The sequence below is a fragment of the Procambarus clarkii genome, chromosome 14 (genome assembly GCF_040958095.1).
Source record: "Procambarus clarkii isolate CNS0578487 chromosome 14, FALCON_Pclarkii_2.0, whole genome shotgun sequence".
In the NCBI taxonomy this organism is placed as follows: Eukaryota; Metazoa; Arthropoda; class Malacostraca; order Decapoda; family Cambaridae; genus Procambarus; species Procambarus clarkii.
In genome coordinates this window covers 33,052,678-33,076,719 of record NC_091163.1, presented here as the reverse complement: position 1 = coordinate 33,076,719, position 24,042 = coordinate 33,052,678, and the positions used below count along the sequence as shown (strand labels likewise).

At 45.1% G+C, this 24,042-nt stretch overlaps 1 protein-coding gene across 3 annotated transcripts in view; it reads right to left on the bottom strand.

Moving 5' to 3' along the window:
* LOC123772840 (uncharacterized) overlaps nt 1-24,042 on the bottom strand; it is a 158,977-nt gene that overhangs the window by 30,712 nt on the left and 104,223 nt on the right. For all 3 annotated transcript variants that reach the window (XM_069324435.1, XM_069324434.1, XM_069324436.1), the window contains one exon: nt 7,664-7,810. In XM_069324435.1, coding sequence (XP_069180536.1) covers nt 7,664-7,810 — 147 coding nt within the window. The remainder of the gene's footprint in view (nt 1-7,663; nt 7,811-24,042) is intronic.

Here is a 24,042-nt window from a genome sequence, read left to right as displayed (position 1 = left end):
CGCTCGAGGCAATGCCGGCGTCTTTGACTGGCTTTGTATAAATCACACTGCACTTGTATATTTATTGAATCCACTGGGTAACTGGTTCATCCGGTACTAAGATGACCAAATAATCTGTCATCCAACTCGAAGATGACCAATAATGTGGGTTCAAAGGACCAAATAATCCAGTTCGAAGGACCAAATAATGTGGGAACCGACCTGTGAGATTTATATTTAATTTAATTTATATGAATTTATACAGAATTTATATTTAAGTTAATTTATATATTACGATAACAATTTGTATGATGTTAAGTGGACTGTATTTCTGCAATAATCTCACAAATCGATCCTCTACATATTAGGGGCGGGTTTATATTGAGTTTATATATATATGCAGCCAATCAAACTACAGTATTAAACTACATATATTAGTACATTAAAGAGGTTCCTTATCTTATTGTACAGCCAGCTTAGTCCACCAGATATAACTGGGATGTAGACACCAAATTTCCTCTTTGAGGTAGCTTCCATCACCCAGTAACTGGTACACAAAGATTGCTTCCTCTTCTTGACCTGTCAAAAAGGCGCTAGCTATGAAGCCAGAATCCTGATATATGACAGCTATATCATAGAAAACACCGTACAATGAATCAGAAAGACCAAGGCTTAATTACCTTTTTTAAGAGGCTGTTTGCATTCTAACCGGTACACCCTATCTACTGACATTAATGGGCAAAAATGATTAGATAAATGGGTTTCCGCAGAACACTTTCCTTGTATTTGTTGACAGCGTGTTGATAATGGCAGACCTTTGGTTTCCATAACACTTCGTCCAAGAGAAATTAACAGGAGCCGAATTTGCTCCCGTGCGCCTCTGGTCTAAGAACAATAACAATGGCTGACCACTCCCTCACCACTACGCTACTGGCCTACATTGTCCAGATATCAGAAAGTGATAGAAGGGTCACATTTACTCTATTTCAATACTGATAATTAAGTTAATTTATATGAGATGTTTTTATGATGGTAAAGTCCAAAGACTAATGTATTTAATAATAATTCCCAGCAGAATAGCTGGTGAATTTATAATAGTATGTGGCAATGATATCCCATTTTCTATAGATGGAAAATTCCACTACAAGTTACATTTTCTATAGGTAACTTGTGTATACAATGCAGCAACAATATCTGCAATTACATGTAATATTATTAAATGGTGTCAGATTTTCCGACAAGTATCAGCCCCATTATCACCTGCAGATATTGTCAGCCACATTATCACCCGTGGTCAGTGTCAGCGCTATTATCACCTGTGGTCAGTGTCAGCTCCATTATTACATGTGGACAGTGTCAGCCTCAATATCACCTGTGGTCAGTGTCAGACCCATTATCACCTGTGGTCAGTTTAAGCCCCATTATCACCTGTGGACAGTGTCAGCACCATTATCACCTGTAGTCAGTGTCAACACTATTTTCACCTGTGGACAGTGTCAGCACCATTATCACCTGTGGTCAGTGTCAGCACCATTATCACCTGTAGTCTGTGTCAACACCATTTTCACCTGTGGACAGTGTCAGCCCCATTATCACCTGTGGTCAGTGTCAACAAAATTATCAACTGTGGACAGTGCCAGCTCCAATATCGCCTGTGGACAGTGTCTGTTGGAAATTTCCAACACTAACAAACTACTATTGTATTATAATACATCATCATCATTATATACTAACTACAGTAGTTATTAATTTCACTAACGGTAGTGTCAACATAAATCAATCGACTTGAGAATGGTCCAGGACGGACCGAAACGTCGTCGTTCCTTCAATTTCTAGTGTGTGGTCTGGTCAACATAAATTAACCGTTTCATCTGTGTATTAGTGCTAGAATTCTCGTGAAATCAAGTAGCAAAATTGCGTCAGATAATGTCTAGTTAGACACGTTTATTACCAATGTGTTAGAGAATTGAATGTGGTTCTCTAAAATTCACAGTATTCCGTGTAATAATTACCTACGGATAATATGACTCCCGATAATCTAAAACCGAGTTATTAACTGAAATTATTATCAAGTAGCAGTTTCATCTGTTACGTACGAATGCTATAGAGAGAATAAAAATCTTCTCCATTTCTCGTTTAACACCATTAAACGAGAATATGATAATATTTAAGTCCCTATAATTGCAACCCAGTTCTCATTAACGTATTATATCAATAATTACGCGGAAAAGAATTATCCGTGATTAATAATTTCTGTGGTGAATGCGAGAGACGGATTGAGGGAGGGCGGAGACGCTATTGCACACGAGGCATCCCTGGCGATAAGAGTGGCGAGACACGTGGTAGTGACTGGGGAGTTTTTATCGACAAGAATTACGTTGATACCTGATCAATAGTCAACAATTACCTATTCACGTGATCTACAGTGCCCTGCCAGTTAATAACGCGTCAACAATTGAAGCTACGACCCGTAATTACGCGTACACAGCAGTGGACGTCTGGGACTGGCTGATGCGGTTTCGGCAGACCTTAGTATTTGATACGCTCATGTTAAGTATACCATTCTCGTTTGATGCATCATTCTAGATTGTATATTTGTGGGTAGTCTGTCGTGATACCGAATGGATACCAAATACACAACGTTAGTTGATTTTCCACATTTTCTCAGTTTTCATGAATATTTGAAATAATTCGTAGCCTAATCAAATGCTACCTAACACTTTTGCTAATTGGTGACAACAGTGTCGTCACCAATATTCCTACTTATTATGCTGGCGTACGGCGCTCGGGAGTCACGAGAAAAAATATTTGTATAAAATCCATTTATTATCCGATCAACTTGGGAATAGTTTACAAATGTTTGCCATGAAATTTACGTTTTCTCTAATAGCCGAACAGCTTATTAAAGAGAAGTTGTGGCAGTGAATCATCATGGTAAAACAATTGTATTATTGACACGACGAGTATAATTGACGTAGTTTTTATATATGTTGCCGGTCGAACGCATCCTTATGTGACCTTTAATACTTAATGTTCTTATAGAACATTCTATTGCGAACACATTGGTACAAAAATGAAATACATATATCGACAAATAATGTCAGGACAGTGAATTGAATATACACTTTTCAAAGCGAGTTTCGCCGATATGCCGCCGCGGGTAACACTTCGGCCACTTCCCACACTGTTTTGGGTGGGCTACGACAATGAATCTATATTTATATGCATATGTCCGTGTAGAGAATTTTATTGCAATTCCAATGATACCACAATTAACGATGTAGGACAACTGTAGGCTTCGCAACCATTAAGAGAGTGGAAACATTTTGTTGCTGTTTGGCGCTCTCGGCGAGTGATCTGAATAGTTTTTTATTTGGTGTTGATAGTCCTTATGCTTTGGTGGCATTTTATAGGGATGTTCTTATAGACAATTTTATTGCAAACACAGTGATACCAAATTTAAATACGTGCGCCTTCAATTATTGTCAGGACAGTCAAAAGGGTGTACACTTTTTCGGTCTTACCGCGTAGGCGCGCGAACCGCCGAAAGCATCTAGGGTATGATTTTTTTCTGAACGCGGAGAGCGCGAAAGTGTTAAATTTCCCTGATTTCAGCGTGTATACGAGGAGTCGACAAGTTGTTTCTCTTCATTCGTGATATTCACCTCGGGTTCTTTCTTTATTGGGATCCTGTGACCACGAGGACGAATGACGAAATGGCGTTACAGAAATCGTCTTACAGATAAGACATTTATTTTGTACAAATTTATCTAAGATTATTACTGATTTCCATATAATTCATATGGGATCTTTACAGTGAATAATTTATTGCCAGAAATTATGATTTGGTAATTAATGTGTTTGCTCTTACTGTTGCTCAATAATTCATAATCTTTAATATTCATAATTTGAGTTATCATATCTTTGAATCTATCTTAGTTTAGATTTACTATGTTACTAGCTCAACAATGAACTAGTGATGAACACACTGGTTCCTAGATATATATTAACTTCTAGAAATACCCCCCAATGTTGATATTTGAGGCTTTGTCTTAAATTAATTAATAATACAGTCTATTTATTATTTTCAAGTGATTATTCATTTAATTAATATCCATAGACACTGGTTCTCTAGTGTCATTCTAATGGTCACTTTTATTCGTTTTCCCTCTTTTTCTCAAAAGTGGGTGGTCCTTCGATTTATTTAATTACAATAATCAAATAATTGAATATATGAGTCAAGCCCCAGAAATCCAACAGTGTCAGCACCCTTATCACCTGTGGACAGTGTAAGCCCCATTATCACATGTGGACAATGTCAGACCCATTATAACCTGTGGACAGTGTCAGCCCCATTATCACCTGTGGACAGTGTCAGCTCCATTACTACCTGTGGACAGTGCCAGCTCCAGTATCACCTGTGGTCAGTGTCAGCCCCATTATCACATGTGGACAGGGTCAGCACCATTATCACTTGTGGACAGTGTCAGCACCATTATCACCTGTGGACAGTTTCAGCTACCTTATCACCTGTGGACAGTGTCATCATCATTATCACCTGTGGTCAGTGTCAACACCATTATCACCTGTGGACAGTGTCAGCATCATTATCACCTGTGGACAGTGACAGCTCCATTATCACCTGTGGACAGTGTCAGCATCATTATCACATGTGGACAGTGTCAGCACCATTATTACCTGTGGGCAGTGGCAGCCCCATTGTCACCTGTGGACAGTGTCAGCTACATTATCACCTGTGGACAGCGTCAGCACCATTATCACCTGTGGTCAGTGTCAACACCATTATCACCTGTGGTCAGTGTCAACACCATTATCACCTGTGGACAGTGACAGCACCATTATCACCTGTGGACAGTGTCAGCCCCATTATCACCTGTGGACAGTGTCAGCCACATTATCACCTGTGGACAGTGTCAGCCACATTATCACCTGTGGACAGTGTCCGCCCTATTATCACCTGTGGTCAGTGTCAGCCCTATTATCACCTGTGGTCAGTGTCAGCTCCATTATTACATGTAGACAGTGTCAGCCCCATTATCATATGTGGTCAGTGTCAGCCCCAATATCACCTGTGGACAGTGTCAGGCCCATTATCACCTGTAGTCAGTGTCAACACAATTTTCACCTGTGGACAGTGTCAGCCCCATTATCACCTGTGGTCAGTGTCAGACCCATTTTCACCTGTGGACAGTGTCAGCCCCATTATCACCTGTGGACAGTGTCAGCCCCATTATCACCTGTGGACAGTGTCAGCCCCATTATCACCTGTGGTCAGTGTCAACAAAATTATCAACTGTGGACATTATCACCACCATTATCACCTGTGGACAGTGCCAGCTCCATTATCACCTGTGGACAGTGTCAGACCCATTATCACCTGTGGACAGTGTCAGCCCCATTATCACATGTGGACAGTGTCAGACCCATTATTACCTGTGGACAGTGTAAGCCCCACTATCACCTGTGGTCCATATCAGCCCCATTATCATCTGTGGACAGTGTCAGCCCCAATATCACCTGTGGTCACTGTCAGATCCATTATCACCTGGTCCGTGTAAGCCCCATTATCATCTGTGGATAGTGACTGCCCCATTATAACCTGTGGCCAGTGTCAGCACCATTATAACCTGTGGCCAGTGTCAGCACCATTATAACCTGTGGACAGTGTCAGCCCCATTATCACCTGTGGACAGTATCAGCCTCATTATGGTCTGTGGACAGTGTCAGCACCATTATCACATGTGGACAGTGTCAGCCCCATTATCACCTATGGACAGTGTCAGCAAAATTATCACCTGCGGACATTGTCAGCCACATTTTCACCTACACAGTGTCAGCCCCATTATCACCTGCGAAAATTGTCAGACCCATTATCACCTGTGGACAGTATCAGCCTCATTATGGTCTGTGGACAGTGTCAACACCATTATCACCTGTGGACAGTGTCAGCCCCATTATCACCTGTGGACAGTGTCAGCCCCAATATCACCTGTGCACACTGTCAGCCCCATTATCACCTGTGGAGAGTGTCAGCCCCAATATCACCTGTGGACAGTGTCAGCTCCATTATCACCTGTGGACAGTGTCAGCTCCAGCCCCCCTCTACTGGCAGAGGGTTGGTGCTGGACCTGTAGCTCCAGCCCCCCTCTACTGGCAGGGGGTTGGTGCTGGACCTGTAGCTCCAGCCCCCCTCTACTGGCAGGGGGTTGGTGCTGGACCTGTAGCTCCAGCCCCCCTCTATTGGCAGGGGGTTGGTGCTGGTCCTGTAGCTCCAGCCCCCCTCTACTGGCAGGGGGTTGGTGCTGGACCTGTAGCTCCAGCCCCCCCTCTACTGGCAGGGGGTTGGTGCTGGACCTGTAGCTCCAGCCCCCCTCTACTGGCAGGGGGTTGGTGCTGGACCTGTAGCTCCAGCCCCCCTCTACTGGCAGGGGGTTGGTGCTGGACCTGTAGCTCCAGCCCCCTCTACTGGCAGAGGGTTGGTGCTGGTCCTGTAGCTCCAGCCCCCCTCTACTAGCAGGGGGTTGGTGCTGGACCTGTAGCTCCAGCTCCCCCCCCCTCTACTGGCAGGGGGTTGGTGCTGGACCTGTAGCTCCAGCCCCCCCTCTACTGGCAGAGGGTTGGTGCTGGACCTGTAGCTCCAGCCCCCCCCCCCTCTACTGGCAGGGGGTTGGTGCTGGACCTGTAGCTCCAGCCCCCTCTACTGGCAGGGGATTAGTGCTGGACCTGTAGCTCCAGCCCCCCTCTACTGGCAGGGGGTTGGTGCTGAACCTGTAGCTCCAGCCCCCCTCTACTGGCAGGGGGGTTGGTGCTGAACCTGTAGCTCCAGCCCCCCTCTACTGGCAGGGGGTTGGTGCTGGACCTGTAGCTCCAGCCCCCCTCTACTAGCAGGGGGTTGGTGATGGACCTGTAGCTCCAGCCCCCCTCTACTGGCAGGGGGTTGGTGCTGGACCTGTAGCTCCAGCCCCCTCTACTAGCAGGGGGTTGGTGCTGGACCGGTAGCTCCATCCCCTCCTCTACTGGCAGGGGGTTGGTGCTGGTCCTGTAGCTCCAGCCCCCCTCTACTGGCAGGGGGTTGGTGTTGGTCCTTTAGCTCCAGCCCCTCCTCTACTGGCAGGGGGTTGGTGCTGGACCTGTAGCTCCAGCCCCCCTCTACTAGCAGGGGGTTGGTGCTGGACCTGTAACTCCAGCCCCCCTTTACTGGCAGGGGGTTAGTGCTGGACCTGTAGCTCCAGCCCCCCCTCTACTGGCAGAGGGTTGGTGCTGGTCCTGAAGCCCAGCCCATCTCTACTGGCAGGGGGTTGGTGCTGCACCTGTAGCTCCAGCCCCCCTCTACTGGCAGGGGGTTGGTGCTGGACCTGTAGCTCCAGCCCCCTCTACTGGCAGGGGGTTGGTGCTGGACCTGTAGCTCCAGCCCCCTCAACTGGATGGGGGTTGGTGCTGGACCTGTAGCTGAAATGGTTCACATGTTTCTTTTCATCTAATGCCTCTGTTCACCTACCAGTAAATATTTATCCAGGAGTTAGGCTGGATTGCAGATTGCTTGTTGAGGAAAGTCAGTAGTTGACTTAGGGGAACCTCAATAAACCTAAGAACAGTCTTCCTGTCTTCAAAATGGAACTCAATATATTGTGATATGACCAATAAGAGAAAATAAAAGACTTACTGTTATTTCCTTCTGGGAGATTTCTCCAGTGATTTCTTGAACTTTAGTCATGATGCTGGAGTCTGAGTCTCCCAGGTGTATGGGATCAGCTGTGGCACCTGTCTCTGTGGTCGTCATCTCCAGGGCCTCCCTGATGGTCTCCTGCACCTGTCATTACCAACACAAACATTAATGGTGGAGGCTGAGTCTCCCAGGTGTACGGGGTCAGCTGAGGCACCTGTCTCTGTGGTCGTCATCTCCAGAGCCTCCCTGATGGTCTCCTGCACCTGTCATTACCAACACAAACATTAATGGTGGAGGCTGAGTCTCCCAGGTGTACGGGGTCAGCTGTGGCACCTGTCTCTGTGGTCGTCATCTCCAGGGCCTCCCTGATGGTCTCCTCCACCTGTCATTACCAACACAAACATTAATGGTGGAGGCTGAGTCTCCCAGGTGTACGGGGTCAGCTGTGGCACCTGTCTCTGTGGTGGTCATCTCCAGGGCCTCCCTGATGGTCTCCTGCACCTGTCATTACCAACACAAACAATAATGGTGAAAGCTGGACTATAATGAAGCATCTGGCTCTGAGTAAAGTAACTGGACTATAATGAAGCATCTGGCTCTGAGTAACTGGACTATAATGAAGCATCTGGCTCTGAGTAAAGTAACTGGACTATAATGAAGCAACAGGCTCTGAGTAAAGTAACTGGACTATAATGAAGCATCTGGCTCTGAGTAACTGGACTATAATGAAGCATCTGGCTCTGAGTAAAGTAACTGCACTATAATGAAGCATCAAGCTCTAAGTAACTGGACTATAATGAAGCATCTGGCTCTGAGTAAAGTAACTGGACAATAATGAAGCATCTGGCTCTGAGTAAAGTAACTGGACAACAATGAAGCATCAGGCTCTGAGTAAAGTAACTGGACTATAATGAAGCATCAGGCTCTGAGTAAAGTAACTGGACTATAATGAAGCAACAGGTTCTGAGTAAAGTAACTGGACTATAATGAAGCAACAGGCTCTGAGTAAAGTAACTGGACTATAATGAAGCATCAATCTCTAAGTAACTGGACTATAATGAAGCATCAGGCTCTGAGTAAAGTAACTGGACTATAATGAAGCATCAAGCTCTGAGTAAAGTAACTGGACTATAATGAAGCATCTGGCTCTGAGTAAAGTAACTGGACTATAATGAAGCATCAGGCTCTGAGTAAAGTAACTGGATTATAATGAAGCATCTGGCTCTGAGTAAAGTAACTGGACTATAATGAAGCATCAAGCTCTAAGTAACTGGACTATAATGAAGCATCTGGCTCTGAGTAAAGTAACTGGACTATAATGAAGCATCTGACTCTGAGTAAAGTAACTGAACTATAATGAAGCATCTGGCTCTGAGTAAAGTAACTGGACTATAATGAAGCATCAGGCTCTGAGTAAAGTAACTGGACAATAATGAAGCATCTGGCTCTGAGTAAAGTAACTGGACTGTAATGAAGCATCAGGCTCTGAGTAAAGTAACTGGACTATAATGAAGCATCTGGCTCTGAGTAAAGTAACTGGACTATAATGAAGCAACAGGCTCTGAGTAAAGTAACTGGACTATAATGAAGCATCAGGCTCTGAGTAAAGTAACTGGACTATAATGAAGCAAAAGGTTTTGAGTAAAGTAACTGGACTATAATGAAGCATCAGGCTCTGAGTAAAGTAAATGGACAATAATGAAGCATCTGGCTTTGAGTAAAGTAACTGGACTATAATGAAGCATTAGGCTTTGAGTAAAGTAACTGGACTATAATGAAGCAACAGGCTCTGAGTAAAGTAACTGGACTATAATGAAGCATCAGGCTCTGAGTAAAGTAACTGGACTATAATGAAGCATCAGGCTCTGAGTAAAGTAACTGGACAATAATGAAGCATCTGGCTCTGAGTAAAGTAACTGGACTAGAATGAAGCATCTGGCTCTGAGTAAAGTAACTGGACAATAATGAAGAGTCTGGCTCTGAGTAAAGTAACTGGACTATAATGAAGCATCAGGCTCTGAGTAAAGTAACTGGACAATAATGAAGCATCTGGCTCTGAGTAAAGTAACTGGACTAGAATGAAGCATCTGGCTCTGAGTAAAGTAACTAGACTATAATGAAGCAACAGGCTCTGAGTAAAGTAACTGGACTATAATGAAGTAAGTAATTATCAAAAGAAGGCACCAAACCGGGAAGGCTATGTAGCACCATCAAATACACAAAATAATCAAGAGGGCGCTAAATATCACCAAGGATGCCAATACGAGAACAAAAACACATAAGGCGAACGATATCAAAAGTATCCGAGTCACCAAGAATTCTATCGAGGGACAGGTGACCGCGAGGGGCGGTCGGAAAGCAAGACACACGCTCGTCCTGGAAGTCAGGACATTCAAGAAGGACATGCACGACCGTAAGAGGGACAATGCAACTAGGACAATAAGGAGCAGGGTGGCGCTCCATCAAGTGACCATGGGTTAAGCGAGTATGGCCAATACGCAACCTCGCTAGAGCTGTTTCCCACCGCCGGTTACGGTGGAAGGAGGACGGCCACGAGGAAACACAACATATAAGAGTACGTAGCTTGTTACCAGTAACAGACAACCAAGAAGCCTGCCAACGGGTAAGGACTGAGGAACGGATAACCGGGTAAAAGTCGGAATACGGAATGCCTTTACGAGAGATGGGACAAGAGCGGACAGCTTCCTTAGCGGCAGCATCCGCACGCTCATTTAAAGACACACCAATATGGCTGGGAACCCAACAAAACTCAACCGACTTAAATTTACTGTGAACGAGAAACAGCCAATGCTGGATCTCGACAACTACTGGATGAACCGGATTAAAGGACCCGAGAGCCATGAGTCTCCCACTACGAGAGTCAACAACAACCACAAAGGAAGACTGACAACGAGAAAGCAGGAGACGAAGAGCATAGAGAATAGCATAAAGTTCCGCTGTAAAGATGCTAGTCTCCGGAGGCAAGCGACACATATAAGTGCGATCAGGAAAAACAACAGAGTAGCCAACACCGTCCGCTGACTTAGACCCATCGGTGAAGACAGAAACGGAGCGGGAGTGAGAAGAAAAGTGCTCGAGGAAAAGGCGTTTTAGAACCGTAGGAGGGGTAAAAGCTTTAGTGATACGGGTCAAGGAAGTACAAAACCGCGGAAGAGGGACCCTCCACGGGGGCAAAGAAGGAACAACACGAGGAGAAACATTAGAAATACGAATGGAGAGAGAATCCTGTAGGCGAGATAACCGGACAGAAAGAGGGAGGTGGTGAAGAGGAACAGGAACCGCAGGAGGGGTAAAAGTTAAAGCACGACAAAGGCGAGAGGAAGGATGTTGCAAGGACCACGCAAGATAGCGAAGACAGTAGCGATCACGGCGGTCCTGGAGAGACAGGAAGCCAGTGTCAACATACAAGCTAAGGATGGGAGTCGAACGAAAGGCACCAGAACTGAGGCGCAACCCAGTATGGTGCAAAGCATCAAGACGGCGAAGAGTAGAAGGAGAAGCAGACGAGTAAGCAGGGCAACCATAATCGAGCTCAGACAGGACGAGAGAGGAATGTAAAGCAAGGAGAGTGCACCTATCTGCCCCCCAAGAAGTATGGGACAAGACCCGAAGGAGGGTAAGGGCCTTAGAGCACTCAACACGGAGGTAAGAGATATGGGGAGACCAAGACAAACGAGTGTCAAGGAATAACCCCAAAAGCTTCGCGGAATCTTTGTATTCAAGGGGATGACCATAAAGTGACAAAGAGGGACGAAGAACAACCCGTTTCCGCGTAAAAGTCATGGCACAAGTCTTAGAAGTAGAGAACTTGAAGCCATGACCTGTGGCCCAAGACGACACGGCATCAATTGCAAGTTGAAGCTGGCGTTGAAGGAGAGGCGAATCATCACCCTGACAACAAAGGGTAAGATCATCGACATAGAGAGCGGAGAAGACACCAGAAGGAAGAGAGGAAAGAAGACCATTGAGGGCAACCAGAAAAAGAGTAGTGCTCAGAACACTACCCTGGGGCACACCTTCGCATTGCTGAAAAGAGGGAGAGAGAGCGGTACCAAGGCGCACCCGAAAGGAACGACGAGAGAGGAAGCTGCGGAGAAAGAGAGGGAGATGACCACGAAGGCCAAAAGAATGAAGTTGAGATAGGATATGATAACGCCAAGTGGTGTCGTAAGCCTTTTCTAGGTCAAAAAGGACGGCAACAACGGAGGTCTTCGCAGCAAAAGCAGTACGAATATAGACCTCCAAGTTCACCAGGACATGTGTCGTGCTGCGCCACTTGCGGAAACCAAATTGAGAAGGGGAGAGGTGGTGATGGTGTTCCAGGAACCACATCAGACGAACGTTAACCATACGTTCAAAGAGTTTGCAGACACAACTTGTGAGAGCAATAGGGCGAAAGTCCTTAGGGGAAGTACCCAGAGACCCCGGTTTGCGAACAGGGAGGACAACGGCATCGAGCCAGTCCTCAGGGACTGACGACGACTCCCAGATCCGATTATACAGACTCAGTAAATACTGAGACGTGCTCGGAGGGAGATGGCGAAGTATCTCATAATGAATACCATTGGAGCCCGCCGCCGTAGAACTGCAGAGGGCCAGGGCAGAACGAAGTTCAGAGAGAGAGAAGGGCTCATTATAGGGAAGCTGAAGATGAGCGCAGAAATCTAAAGGACGAGACTCAAGGACAGGTTTACGAAGAAGGAAAGATTGGGGAAGATGAAGACCAGAGCTAACAGAAGAAAAGTGGGAACCCAGTTCGGAAGCGACCTGCAACGGGTCCGCCACAAGAGTATCATGGAGGTGAAGGACCGGTGAAACATCGGGAACGAACTTACCCGCTATCTTGCGGATACGCTTCCAGATCTGGGCCAGAGGGGTCTCGGACGTAATTGTTGAGACATAAGATGCCCAACATTCACGTTTAGCCGTACGGATGGCCCTACGGGCCACCGCACTTGCTTTCTGAAAGAAAAGAAAAGAATCGGTCGTCTGCCTACGGCGGTGCCTCTTCCAGGCTGCACGCTTACGGCGGTGCCTCTTCCAGGCTGCACGCTTACAGCGGACAGCCAGAGCACAGTCCGCATTCCACCAGGGAACGCACTTCCGTGGACCCCGAGAGGAAGAGCGAGGAATAGAGCGGAGGGCAGCGTTGAAGACAGTGTCATGAAAAAGGAGGAGAGCGCGAGAGAGAGGCAGAAGGGAGAGGTCAGAGAGAGCAGCACTGAGGGTAAATAGGGTCCAGTCTGCCTTAGCAAACTGCCACGTAGGGAAAGAGAGGGAAGGGCGAAAAGAGAAAAAAGAAACAAGGATGGGGAAATGATCACTTCCATGGAGGTCATCGGACTATAATGAAGCATCTGGCTCTGAGTAACTGGACTATAATGAAGCATCTGGCTCTGAGTAAAGAAACTGGACAATAATGAAGCATCTGGCTCCAAGTAAAGTAACTGCGACTACAATGAAGCATCAAGCTCTAAGTAACTGGACTATAATGAAGCATCTGGCTCTGAGTAAAGTAACTGGACAACAATGAAGCATCAGGCTCTGAGTAAAGTAACTGGACTATAATGAAGCATCAGGCTCTGAGTTAAGTAACTGGACTATATTGAAGCATCAGGCTCTGTGTAAAGTAACTGGACTATAATGAAGCATCCAGCTCTAAGCAACTGGACTATAATGAAGCATCAGGCTCTGAGTTAAGTAACTGGACTATATTGAAGCAACAGGCTCTGAGTAAAGTAACTGGACTATAATGAAGCATCCAGCTCTAAGTAACTGGACTATAATGAAGCATCAGGCTTTGAGTAAAGTAACTGGACAATAATGAAGCAACAGGCTCTGAGTAAAGTAACTGAACTATAACGAAGCTTCAAGCTCTAAGTAACTGGACTATAATGAAGCATCTGGTTCTGAGTAAAGTAACTGGACTATAATGAAGCATCTGGCTCTGAGTAAAGTAACTGGACAATAATGAAGCATCTGGCTCTGAGTAAAGTAACTGGATTATAATGAAGCATCTGGCTCTGAGTAATGTAACTGGACTATAATGAAGCATCAGGCTCTGAGTAAAGTAACTGGACAATAATGAAGCATCTGGCTCTGAATAAAGTAACTGGACTATAATGAAGCATCTGGCTCTGAGTAAAGTAACTGGACTATAATGAAGCATCTGGCTCTGAGTAAAGTAACTGGACTATAATGAAGTATCTGGCTCTGAGTAAAGTAACTGGACAATAGTGAAGCATCAGGCTCTGAGTAAAGTAACTGGACTATAATGAAGCATCTGGCTCTGAGTAAAGTAACTGGACTATAATGAAGCAACAGGCTCTGAGTAAAGTAACTGGACTATAATGAAGCATCTGGCTCTGAGTAAAATAACTGGACTATAATGAAGCATCTGGCTCTGAGTAAAGTAACTGGACTATAATGAAGCAACAGGCTCTAAGTAAAGTAACTGGACTATAATGAAGCTTCAAGCTCTAAGTAACTGGACTATAACGAAGCATCTGGCTCTGAGTAAAGTAACTGGACTATAATGAAGCATCAGGCTCTGAGTAAAGTAACTGGATTATAATGAAGCATCTGACTCTGAGTAAAGTAACTGGACTATAATGAAGCATCTGGCTCTGAGTAAAGTAACTGGACTATAATGAAGCATCAGGCTCTGAGTAAAGTAACTGGACAATAATGAAGCATCTGGCTCTGAGTAAAATAACTGGACTATAATGAAGCATCTGGCTCTGAGTAAAGTAACAGGACTATAATGAAGCATCAGGCTCTGAGTAAAGTAACTCGACAATAATGAAGCATCTGGCTCTGAGTAAAGTAACTGGACTGTAATGAAGCATCTGGCTCTGAGTAAAGTAACTGGACTATAATGAAGCTTCAGGCTCTGAGTAAAGTAACTGGACTATAATGAAGCATCAGGCTCTGAGTAAAGTAACTGGCCTATAATGAAGCATCTGGCTCTGAGTAAAGTAACTGGACTATAATGAAGCATCTGGCTCTGAGTAAAGTAACTGGACTATAATGAAGCATCTGGCTCTGAGTAAAGTAACTGGACTATAATGAAACATCAGGCTCTGAGTAAAGTAACTGGACTATAATGAAGCATCTGGCTCTGAGTAAAGTAACTGGACTATAATGAAGCATCTGGCTGAGTAAAGTAACTGGACTATAATGAAGCTTCAGGCTCTGAGTAAAGTAACTTGCCTATAATGAAGCATCTGGCACTGAGTAAAGTAACTGGACTATAATGAAGCATCTGGCTCTGAGCAAAGTAACTGGACTATAATGAAGCATCTGGCTCTGAGTTAAGAGATAATAGACATGCTGACATACACAAATCGGTCAACATGTGAAGGACTCAAGTATAACATGTTGCCTTGAGACTTGGGTTATAATATTAGTTATGAGTGAAGTCATTAGTTCTAACTGATGAAGCATTGTCTATATTCTGGACCCAAAGTCTTTATTTAGTTGTAGTAAACAGTGAGTGTTGACCACCCGTACGGGCTGCTTCCTGGGTGTGTACTCACCTAGTTGTGTTTGCGGGGGTTGAGCTCTGGCTCTTTGGTCCCACCTCTCAACCGTCAATCAACAGGTGTACAGATTCCTGAGCCTATTGGCCTCTATCATATCTACACTTGAAACTGTGTATGGAGTCAGCCTCCACCACATCACCTCCTAATGCATTCCATTTGTCAACCACTCTGACACTAAAAAAGTTCTTTCTAATATTTCTGTGGCTCATTTGGGCACTCGGTTTCCACCTGTGTCCCCTTGTGCGTGTTCCCCTTGTGTTAAATAGACTGTCTTTATCTACCCTATCAATTCCCTTCAGAATCTTGAATGTGGTAATCATGTCCCCCCCTAACTCTTCTGTCTTCCAGCGAAGTGAGGTTTAATTCCTGTAGTCTTTCCTCGTAGCTCATACCTCTCAGCTCGGGTACTAGTCTGGTGGCAAACCTTTGAACCTTTTCCAGTTTAGTCTTATCCTTGACTAGATATGGACTCCATGCTGGGGCTGCATACTCCAGGATTGGCCAGACATATGTGGTATACAAAGTTCTGAATGATTCTTTACACAAGTTTCTGAATGCCGTTCATATGTTGGCCAGCCTGGCATATGCCGCTGATGTTATCCGCTTGATATGTGCTGCAGGAGACAGGTCTGGCGTGATATCAACCCCAAGTCTTTTTCCTTCTCTGGCTCCTGAAGAATTTCGTCTCCCAGATGATACCATGTATCTGGCCTCCTGCTCCCTACACCTATCTTCATTACATTACATTTGGTTGAGTTAAACTCTAACAACCATTTGTTCGACCATTCCTTCAGCTTGTCTAGGTCTTCTTGAAGCCTTAAACAGTCCTCTTCTGTTTTAATCCTTCTCATAATTTTAGCATCGTCCGCAAACATTGAGAGAAATGAATCGATACCCTCCGGGAGATCATTTACATATATCAGAAACAAGATAGGACCGAGTACAGAGCCCTGTGGGACTCCACTGGTGACTTCACGCCAATCGGAGGTCTCACCCCTCACCGTAACTCTCTGCTTCCTATTGCTTAGATACTCCCTTATCCACTGGAGCACCTTACCTGCCTGTCTCTCCAGCTTATGTACCAGCCACTTATGCGGTACTGTGTCAAAGGCTTTCCGACAATAAAAGAAAATGCAGTCCGCCCAGCCCTCTCTTTTTTGCTCAACCCTTCAATAGCACATTGCATCATATGATGCTTTGACCGACTAGCAGTAAATTGCGCATCGCATCATGTGATGCTTTGGAGTACTACGCAAGATTTAAACGGCCCGTGGATACACGGGGTTCACCACACCTTCATCAGGGCTCTTGTAAACAGACGCCATTTAAAAAAAAAATCGTGGGCCAAACTCCCGGGTGTTATTGACCTCAGTATTGAGTGAGCAACCAAGCCTGACGCACGCAGCTTGAGCTAACAGCACTGCTGTTCAGCTTGTGACCACAGCATCGCCTAAAAATGCCAAAATATACCTGTGCATGCTATTATGTAGCGATGATATTATTACAGAAGACCCCTGACTGTGATAAAACTGACCAGGGTTCTGATAATAGCAGGATTGTGGAGATATTTAGCGCTGTGCGCCATGGAGGGAGGAGTAATGCTGTGGGAGGGGGTCTTGTGGCGATGTCTTCTGACTGTGTGTGGCCACCTTTTATTGACTGCACTCAGCATACCAGCTTAGTGGTTCGCTATGGTGAACACAAATGTAGATACTTATATATAACGTGTGTATAGAGGGTATAAACAGCAAGAGAAGGTTTGGAGCCACCATTTTGGTGCGGGCGGTGGCGTCGTCTGCATGACGCCACCGCCTGCAGAAAACTGTTGTTTACTGGTTACCACGATGGTCTTTGGGCACCATACCAGTTTATTTGTACAAGTATGGTGAATAAAACAGGTAGATATTTATATATAATGTGTGTATATAGCGTAATAACTCCACACAGTATTGTTGGAGGAGAAATATTAGTGCGTCTGGCCTTGAGGGCAGCAGCCATCAGCTGACTGTGTGAGGTCCTACGTCTTTGTGCCTTTACTCACCATACAAGCTTAGATGTACAGTTATGGTGAACAAAACATGTAAATACTTATATATAACGTCTGTATATAAGATATATAGCATAATAACACCACACAGTATTGTTGGAGGAGAAATATTAGTGCGACTGGCCTTGAGGGCGGCAGCCATCAGCTGACTGTGTGAGGTCCTACGTCTTTGTGCCTTTACTCACCATACAAGCTTAGATGTACAGTTATGGTGAACAAAACATGTAAATACTTATATATAACGTCTGTATATAAGATATATAGCATAATAACACCACACAGTATTGTTGGAGGAGAAATATTAGTGCGACTGGCCTTGAGGGCGGCAGCCATCAGCTGACTGTGTGAGGTCCTACGTCTTTGTGCCTTTACTCACCATACAAGCTTAGATGTACAGTTATGGTGAACAAAACATGTAAATACTTATATATAACGTCTGTATATAAGATATATAGCATAATAACACCACACAGTATTGTTGGAGGAGAAATATTAGTGCGACTGGCCTTGAGGGCGGCAGCCATCAGCTGACTGTGTGAGGTCCTACGTCTTTGTGCCTTTACTCACCATACAAGCTTAGATGTACAGTTATGGTGAACAAAACATGTAGATACTTATATATAACGTCTGTATATAGTGAATTATAGCAAAAACAGTATTGTGGGAGGAGAATGTGGATGAGTCAGATGACTGGAGGGAGGGCGGGAGTGGCTGGCTGGTACACGGCGCTCACTCCTTGTTACTTTTTGACTCATAATAGCTACTTAGTGGTTCGTTATAGTGAACAAAACATGCAGATACTTATATATAACCTGTGCTTATAGTGTAATAACCGACAAAGTATTTATTAACTGATTGATGAGCATAATTGAATCAACAATATGCACACCATATTTTTGAGTACAGCGCTGATTCACTCATTTTATTATATAAATATATCACACTACACACTATTAAATAATATTACAGCAAAAAAGCTACGAAAAATCAATCAGAGACATTAAAATAATTAGGTAATTATCACTTTGTGGCAACTCCGGCCTGACAGCTGGCGATCAACAGACCACCTGGGACGCATGCTGAGTCAGCACCTATTTTTTGCCAGAATTCCCCGCCCTATACCGGGCAATATATGCCACTTACGATTTTTTTATTATTTTTCCCATGATCAGTGAACACAAATTAACAGGTTAGGAAGAAAAAATATATTTTTTTTTTTTGTATGCGCCTGTGGGTGTCAAATGGTATATAGCTATGCACCATTTAAGGGTTAATCTTTGTCACCTGATCGTAAAATTCTATCAAGCCTGTAAAGCAAGATTTACCCTCCCTGAACCCATGTTGGCGATCTGTCACGAAGTCCCTTCTCTCCAGATGTGTTACCAGGTTTTTTCTCACGCTCTTCTCCATCACCTTGCATGGTATACAACTCAAGGACACTGGCCTGTAGTTCAGTGCCTCTTGCCTGTTGCCCTTTTTGTATATTGGGACCACATTCGCCGTCTTCCATATTTCTGGTAGGTCTCCCGTCTCCAGTGACTTACTATACACTATGGAGAGTTGCAAGCAAAGTGCCTCTGCACACTCTTTCAGTATCCATGGTGAGATCCCATCTGGACCAACAGCCTTTCTAACATCCAGATCCAGCAGGTGTCTCTTGACTTCCTCTCTCGTAATTTCGAACTCTTCCAAGGCCGCCTGGTTTACCTCCCTTTCTCCTAGCACAGTGACCTCACCTTGTTCTATTGTGAAGATCTCCTGGAACCTCTTGTTGAGTTCTTCACACACCTCTCTGTCATTCTCTGTATACCTGTCCTCGCCTGTTCGAAGTTTCAATACCTGTTCTTTCACTGTTGTTTTCCTTCTGATGTGACTGTGGAGTAGCTTTGGTTCGGTCTTGGCTTTGTTTGCTATATCATTTTCAAAACTTTTCTCTGCTTCTCTTCTCACCCTGACGTACCCATTCCTGGTTCTCTGGTATCTCTCTCTGCTTTCTGGTGTTCTGTTATTCCGGAAGTTCCTCCACCCCCTTTTGTTCAGTTTCTTCGCTTCCATACATGCCCTATTATACCATGGATTCTTCTGTTGCTTCTCTGATTTTTCCCTTTGGACCGGGATGAACATGTTTACTCCCTCCTGACACTTTTGGGTAACATAGTCCATCATACCCTGTACAGACTTATCTCTGAGGTCTGTGTCCCAAGGTATTTCACTTAGGAAACTTCTCATCTGTTCATAATTCCCCTTTCGGTATGCCAGCCTTTTGATTCCTAGTTCTTTTTTTGGGGAGATAAGTCCTAGCTCTACCAGGTACTCAAAGTTCAATACACTGTGGTCACTCATTCCCAAGGGCGCTTCCATCTTAACTTCCCTTATATCCCATTCATTTAGGGTAAATATCAAATCAAGCATTGCTGGTTCATCTTCTCCTCTCATTCTTGTTGGTTCTTTGATGTGCTGGCTTAGAAAGTTTCTTGTTGCCACGTCCAGCAGCTTAGCTCTCCATGTTTCTGGTCCTCCATGCGAGTCTCTGTTCTTCCAATCTATCTTCCCATGGTTGAAGTCTCCCATAATTAGTAGTCCAGATCCATTCCTGCTAGCAACAGAAGCTGCTTTTTCTATTATGTTAATGGTGGCCATGTTGTTTCTATCATATTCCTGTCTAGGTCTTCTGTCATTTGGTGGTGGATTGTATATGACTACGACTATAATTTTTTTCCCTCCATTTGTTACGGTACCTGCTATGTAGTCACTGAAACCTTCACAGCCCTGAATATCCATCTCCTCAAAATACCAGCCTTTTCTTACCAGCAGAGCTACACCACCCCCACCTCTTCCTTCTCTCTCTTTCCTCATAACATAATAGTCCTGTGGGAACACTGCGTTTGTTATCGTTTTCGTGAGCTTTGTTTCTGTGAGGGCTATTATGTCTGGGTTTTCCTCTAGTACCCGTTCTCCAAGCTCATTTGCTTTATTTGTAATTCCATCTATGTTAGTGTACATCGCTTTGAGGCTCACTTTCTTCTGTCCCTTCTCAAATCGCCTCCTTGGTGAGTGTTCTGCTGGTGGGGGAGGCTGTTCCATGGGTGTGAGGACCTGTGAGGTGGATAACAGGGTCTCAGAAGATACTGGGAAGAGGGGCGGGGGATCCAGTGAAGGGGGAGGGACAGAGAGGGTATGGGGTGAAAGGGGAGGGAGGACAGGAAGGAAAGGGGGGGGAGGGAGGACTCGGGAGGAGGGGAGAGGTAGAAGGGTGGGGATTGGGTGTGGGGGGAGGGAGATTTGGCTGAACATTTGAGTGGGGGCAGGGAGGGTTTGGGGTAGGGGGTTTTCTATGCAGAGGAGGGTGGCGGGGTTGCCCTCCCTTCTGGTGTTACTGGGTAGCTGGTTGTGGGTTCCCCCCTCGCCTCTGGGGGTGTTGTGTTGGGAGCTGTGACTTCCTGGTTTTCCCCTCTTGCCCTGCGCCTCTTCCTTGCTTCTGCCGCCACGGCTCTCTCCTCCCTTGTCATGTCTCTCTGGAGGAATACATTTTTTAATTTTCCTACGTTTTTCAGGGAGCTCTTCCTTGATAGGATCTTCTCCTTTGTGCTCTCGTTTGCAAACACTATCTTTATCATTCGGTCTCGGTCTTTGTTGTACCAACCTAGCCTGAAAACCTTCTCAATGCTATGCTCAGCCCCTTCCATGTCTAGTGCCTTTAGTACTTCATTCACTGCTGCTTTGTCCTTGTCATTCCACTCTGTCCTATTAGAGCCTTCCTGCTCTTTAATACCCACAGCAACCACTGATCAACATGGTGAGAAGATCTGAGATCAGGATGGGGCTCGAACCGGCGTCCAGAAGAACACTAGACTCTCGCCCCTAGCCATTGGACCACAGATATCCTCATGTGTTTACTAGTTGTGTTTTTGTGGGGGTTGAGCTTTGCTCTTTAAGCCCGCCTCTCAACTGTCAATCAACTGTTTACTAACTACCTTTTTTTTTTTTTTTTTCCACACCACACACACACACACACACACCCCAGGAAGCAGCCCGTGACAGCTGACTAACTCCCAGGTACCTATTTACTGCTAGGTAACAGGGGCACTTAGGGTGAAAGAAACTTTGCCCATTTGTTTCTGCCTCGTGCGGGAATCGAACCCGCGCCACAGAATTACGAGTCCTGCGCGCTATCCACCAGGCTACGAGGCCCCATGTGTGTGTGTGTGTGTGTGTGTGTAATTACCTAAGTGTAATTACCTAAGTGTAGTTACAGGATGAGAGCTACGCTCGTGGTGTCCCGTCTTCCCAGCACTCTTTGTCATATAACGCTTTGAAACTACTGACGGTCTTGGCCTCCACCACCTTCTCACTTAACTTATTCCAACCGTCTACCACTCTATTTGCGAAGGTGAATTTTCTTATATTTCTTCGGCATCTGTGTTTAGCTAGTTTAAATCTATGACCTCTTCTTCTTGAAGTGTGTGTGTGTGTGTGTGTGTGTGTGTACTCACCTAATTATACTCTCCTAATTGTGCTTGCGTGGGTTGAGCTTTGGCTCTTTGGTCCCGCCTCTTAACTGTAAATCAACTGGTGTATAGATTCCTGAGCCTACAGGGCTCTATCATAACTACATTTGAAACTGTGTATGGAGTCAACCTCCACCACATCACTTCCTAGTGCATTCCATTTAATAACTACTCTGACACTGAAAAAATTCTTTCTAACATGTCTGTGGCTCATCTGGGTACTAAGTTTCCACCTGTGTCCCCTCGTTCGTGTCCCTCCCGTGCTGAAGATTTTGTCTTTGTCCACCCTGTCAATGCCCCTGAGAATTTTGTAGGTGGTTATCATGTATCCCCCTTACTCTTCTGTTTTCCAGGGATGTGAGGTTCAGCTCCTTTAGCCTTTCCTCGTAGCTCATTCCTCTAAGTTCCGGGATGAACCTGGTGGCATACCGCTGGATCTTCTCTAACTTTGTCTTGTGTTTAACTAGGTATGGACTCCAGGCTGGAGCTGCATACTCCAGGATTGGTCTTACATAAGTGGTATACAGGGTCCTGAACGATTCCTTACACAAGTTTCTAATGGCAGTTCTTATGTTGGCCAGTCTAGCATATGCCACTGATGATATTCTTTTGATGTGGGCCTCTGGGGACAGGTTCGGTGTGATATCAACCCCCCAGATCTTTCTCTCTATTTGATTCTTGCAGGATTTCGCCTCCCAGATGATACCTTGTGTTCAGCCTCCTGCTCCCTTTGCCTAATTTCATTAACTTACACTTTCCTGAGTTGAACTTTAGCAGCCATTTTCTAGACCATTCCTCCAGTTTGTCCAGGTCATCCTGTAGTCTCTGTCTATCTTCATCTGTCTGGATTCTTCTCATAATTTTTGAATCATCAGCAAACATTGAGTGGAATGAGTCTATATCCTCCGGAAGATCGTTTACATTTATTAGAAACAGGATGGGTCCAAGTACTGAGCCCTGTGGGAGTCCGCTGGTGACATCTCGCCCCTCAGATGTTTCCCCCCTCACCGTTACTCACTGTTTCCTGTTGCTTAAGTACTCCCTTATCCACTGGAGCACCTTACCTTTTACTCCTACCTGATGCTCCAACTTTTTTTGACAGCCTTTAATGGGGTACTGTGTCAAAGGCGTTTTGGCAGTCAAGGAAAATGCAGTCGGTTCACCCTTCTCTTTCCTGCCTAATTTTTGTTGCCTGGTCATAGAATTCTATTAAACCTGTGAGGCACGATTTACCATCCCTGAACCCATGTTGGTGGTGTGTTACAAAGATATTGCCCTCCAGATGCTCTACGAGCCTTTTCCTCACGATCTTCTCCATCACCTTGCATGGTATACAAGTTAGAGAAACTGGCCTGTAGTTCAGTGCCTCTTGCCTGTCACCCTTCTTGTATACAGTATTGGGACTACGTTAGCTGTCTTCCAACTTTCTGGTAAGTCTCCTATTTCCAGTGACCTGTTATACACCATAGAGAGTGGCACACTTAGTGCTTCTGCACCTTCCTTTAGCATCCATGGTGAGATTCTGTCAGGTCCAACAGCCTTTGTCACATCCAGCTCCAGCAGACACCTTTTGACCTCATCACTGGTGAGGTCAAATTCCTCCAAGGTTGCTTGGTTTGCCTGCTCATTTAGTGCAGGGGCTTCTCCTTGTTCTATTGTGAAGACCTGGAATCTCTTGTTAAGTTCTTCACACACCTCCTTGTCATTCTCTGTGTATCTGTTCTCCCCTTTTCTCAGTTTCATCACTTGTTCCTTCACTGCTGTTTTCCTCCTGATGTGGCTGTGGAGAAGCTTTGGTTGGGTCTTGGCCTTACCAGCTATGTCATCTTCAAACTGTCTCTCTGCTTCCCTCCTCACTCTGAGGTACTCATTTCTGGCCCTCTGGTATCTCTCCCTGCTCTCCGGTGTTCTGTTATTTCTGTAGTTTCTCCATGTTCTTTTACTCAGTTGCTTCGCTACCTTGCATTCCTGGTTGAAACATGGGTTTTTCTGTTTTTTTTGTTTTTCTCCTTTTGAACAGGGATAAACCTGTCTGTAGCTTCCTGGCACTTCTGGGTGACAAAATCCATCATGACCTGCACATTCATGTCTCTAAGTTCTGTTTCCCATGGTATTCCCGAGGAAGTTCCTCATCTCGTCATATTTTCCTCCTCAGTAATTTAGTCATTTTCCCCTCCAATCCCATCCTTGGATAGGTTATCCCTACCTCCACCAAGTACTCAAAAATCAGTACACTGTGGTCACTCATTCCTATGG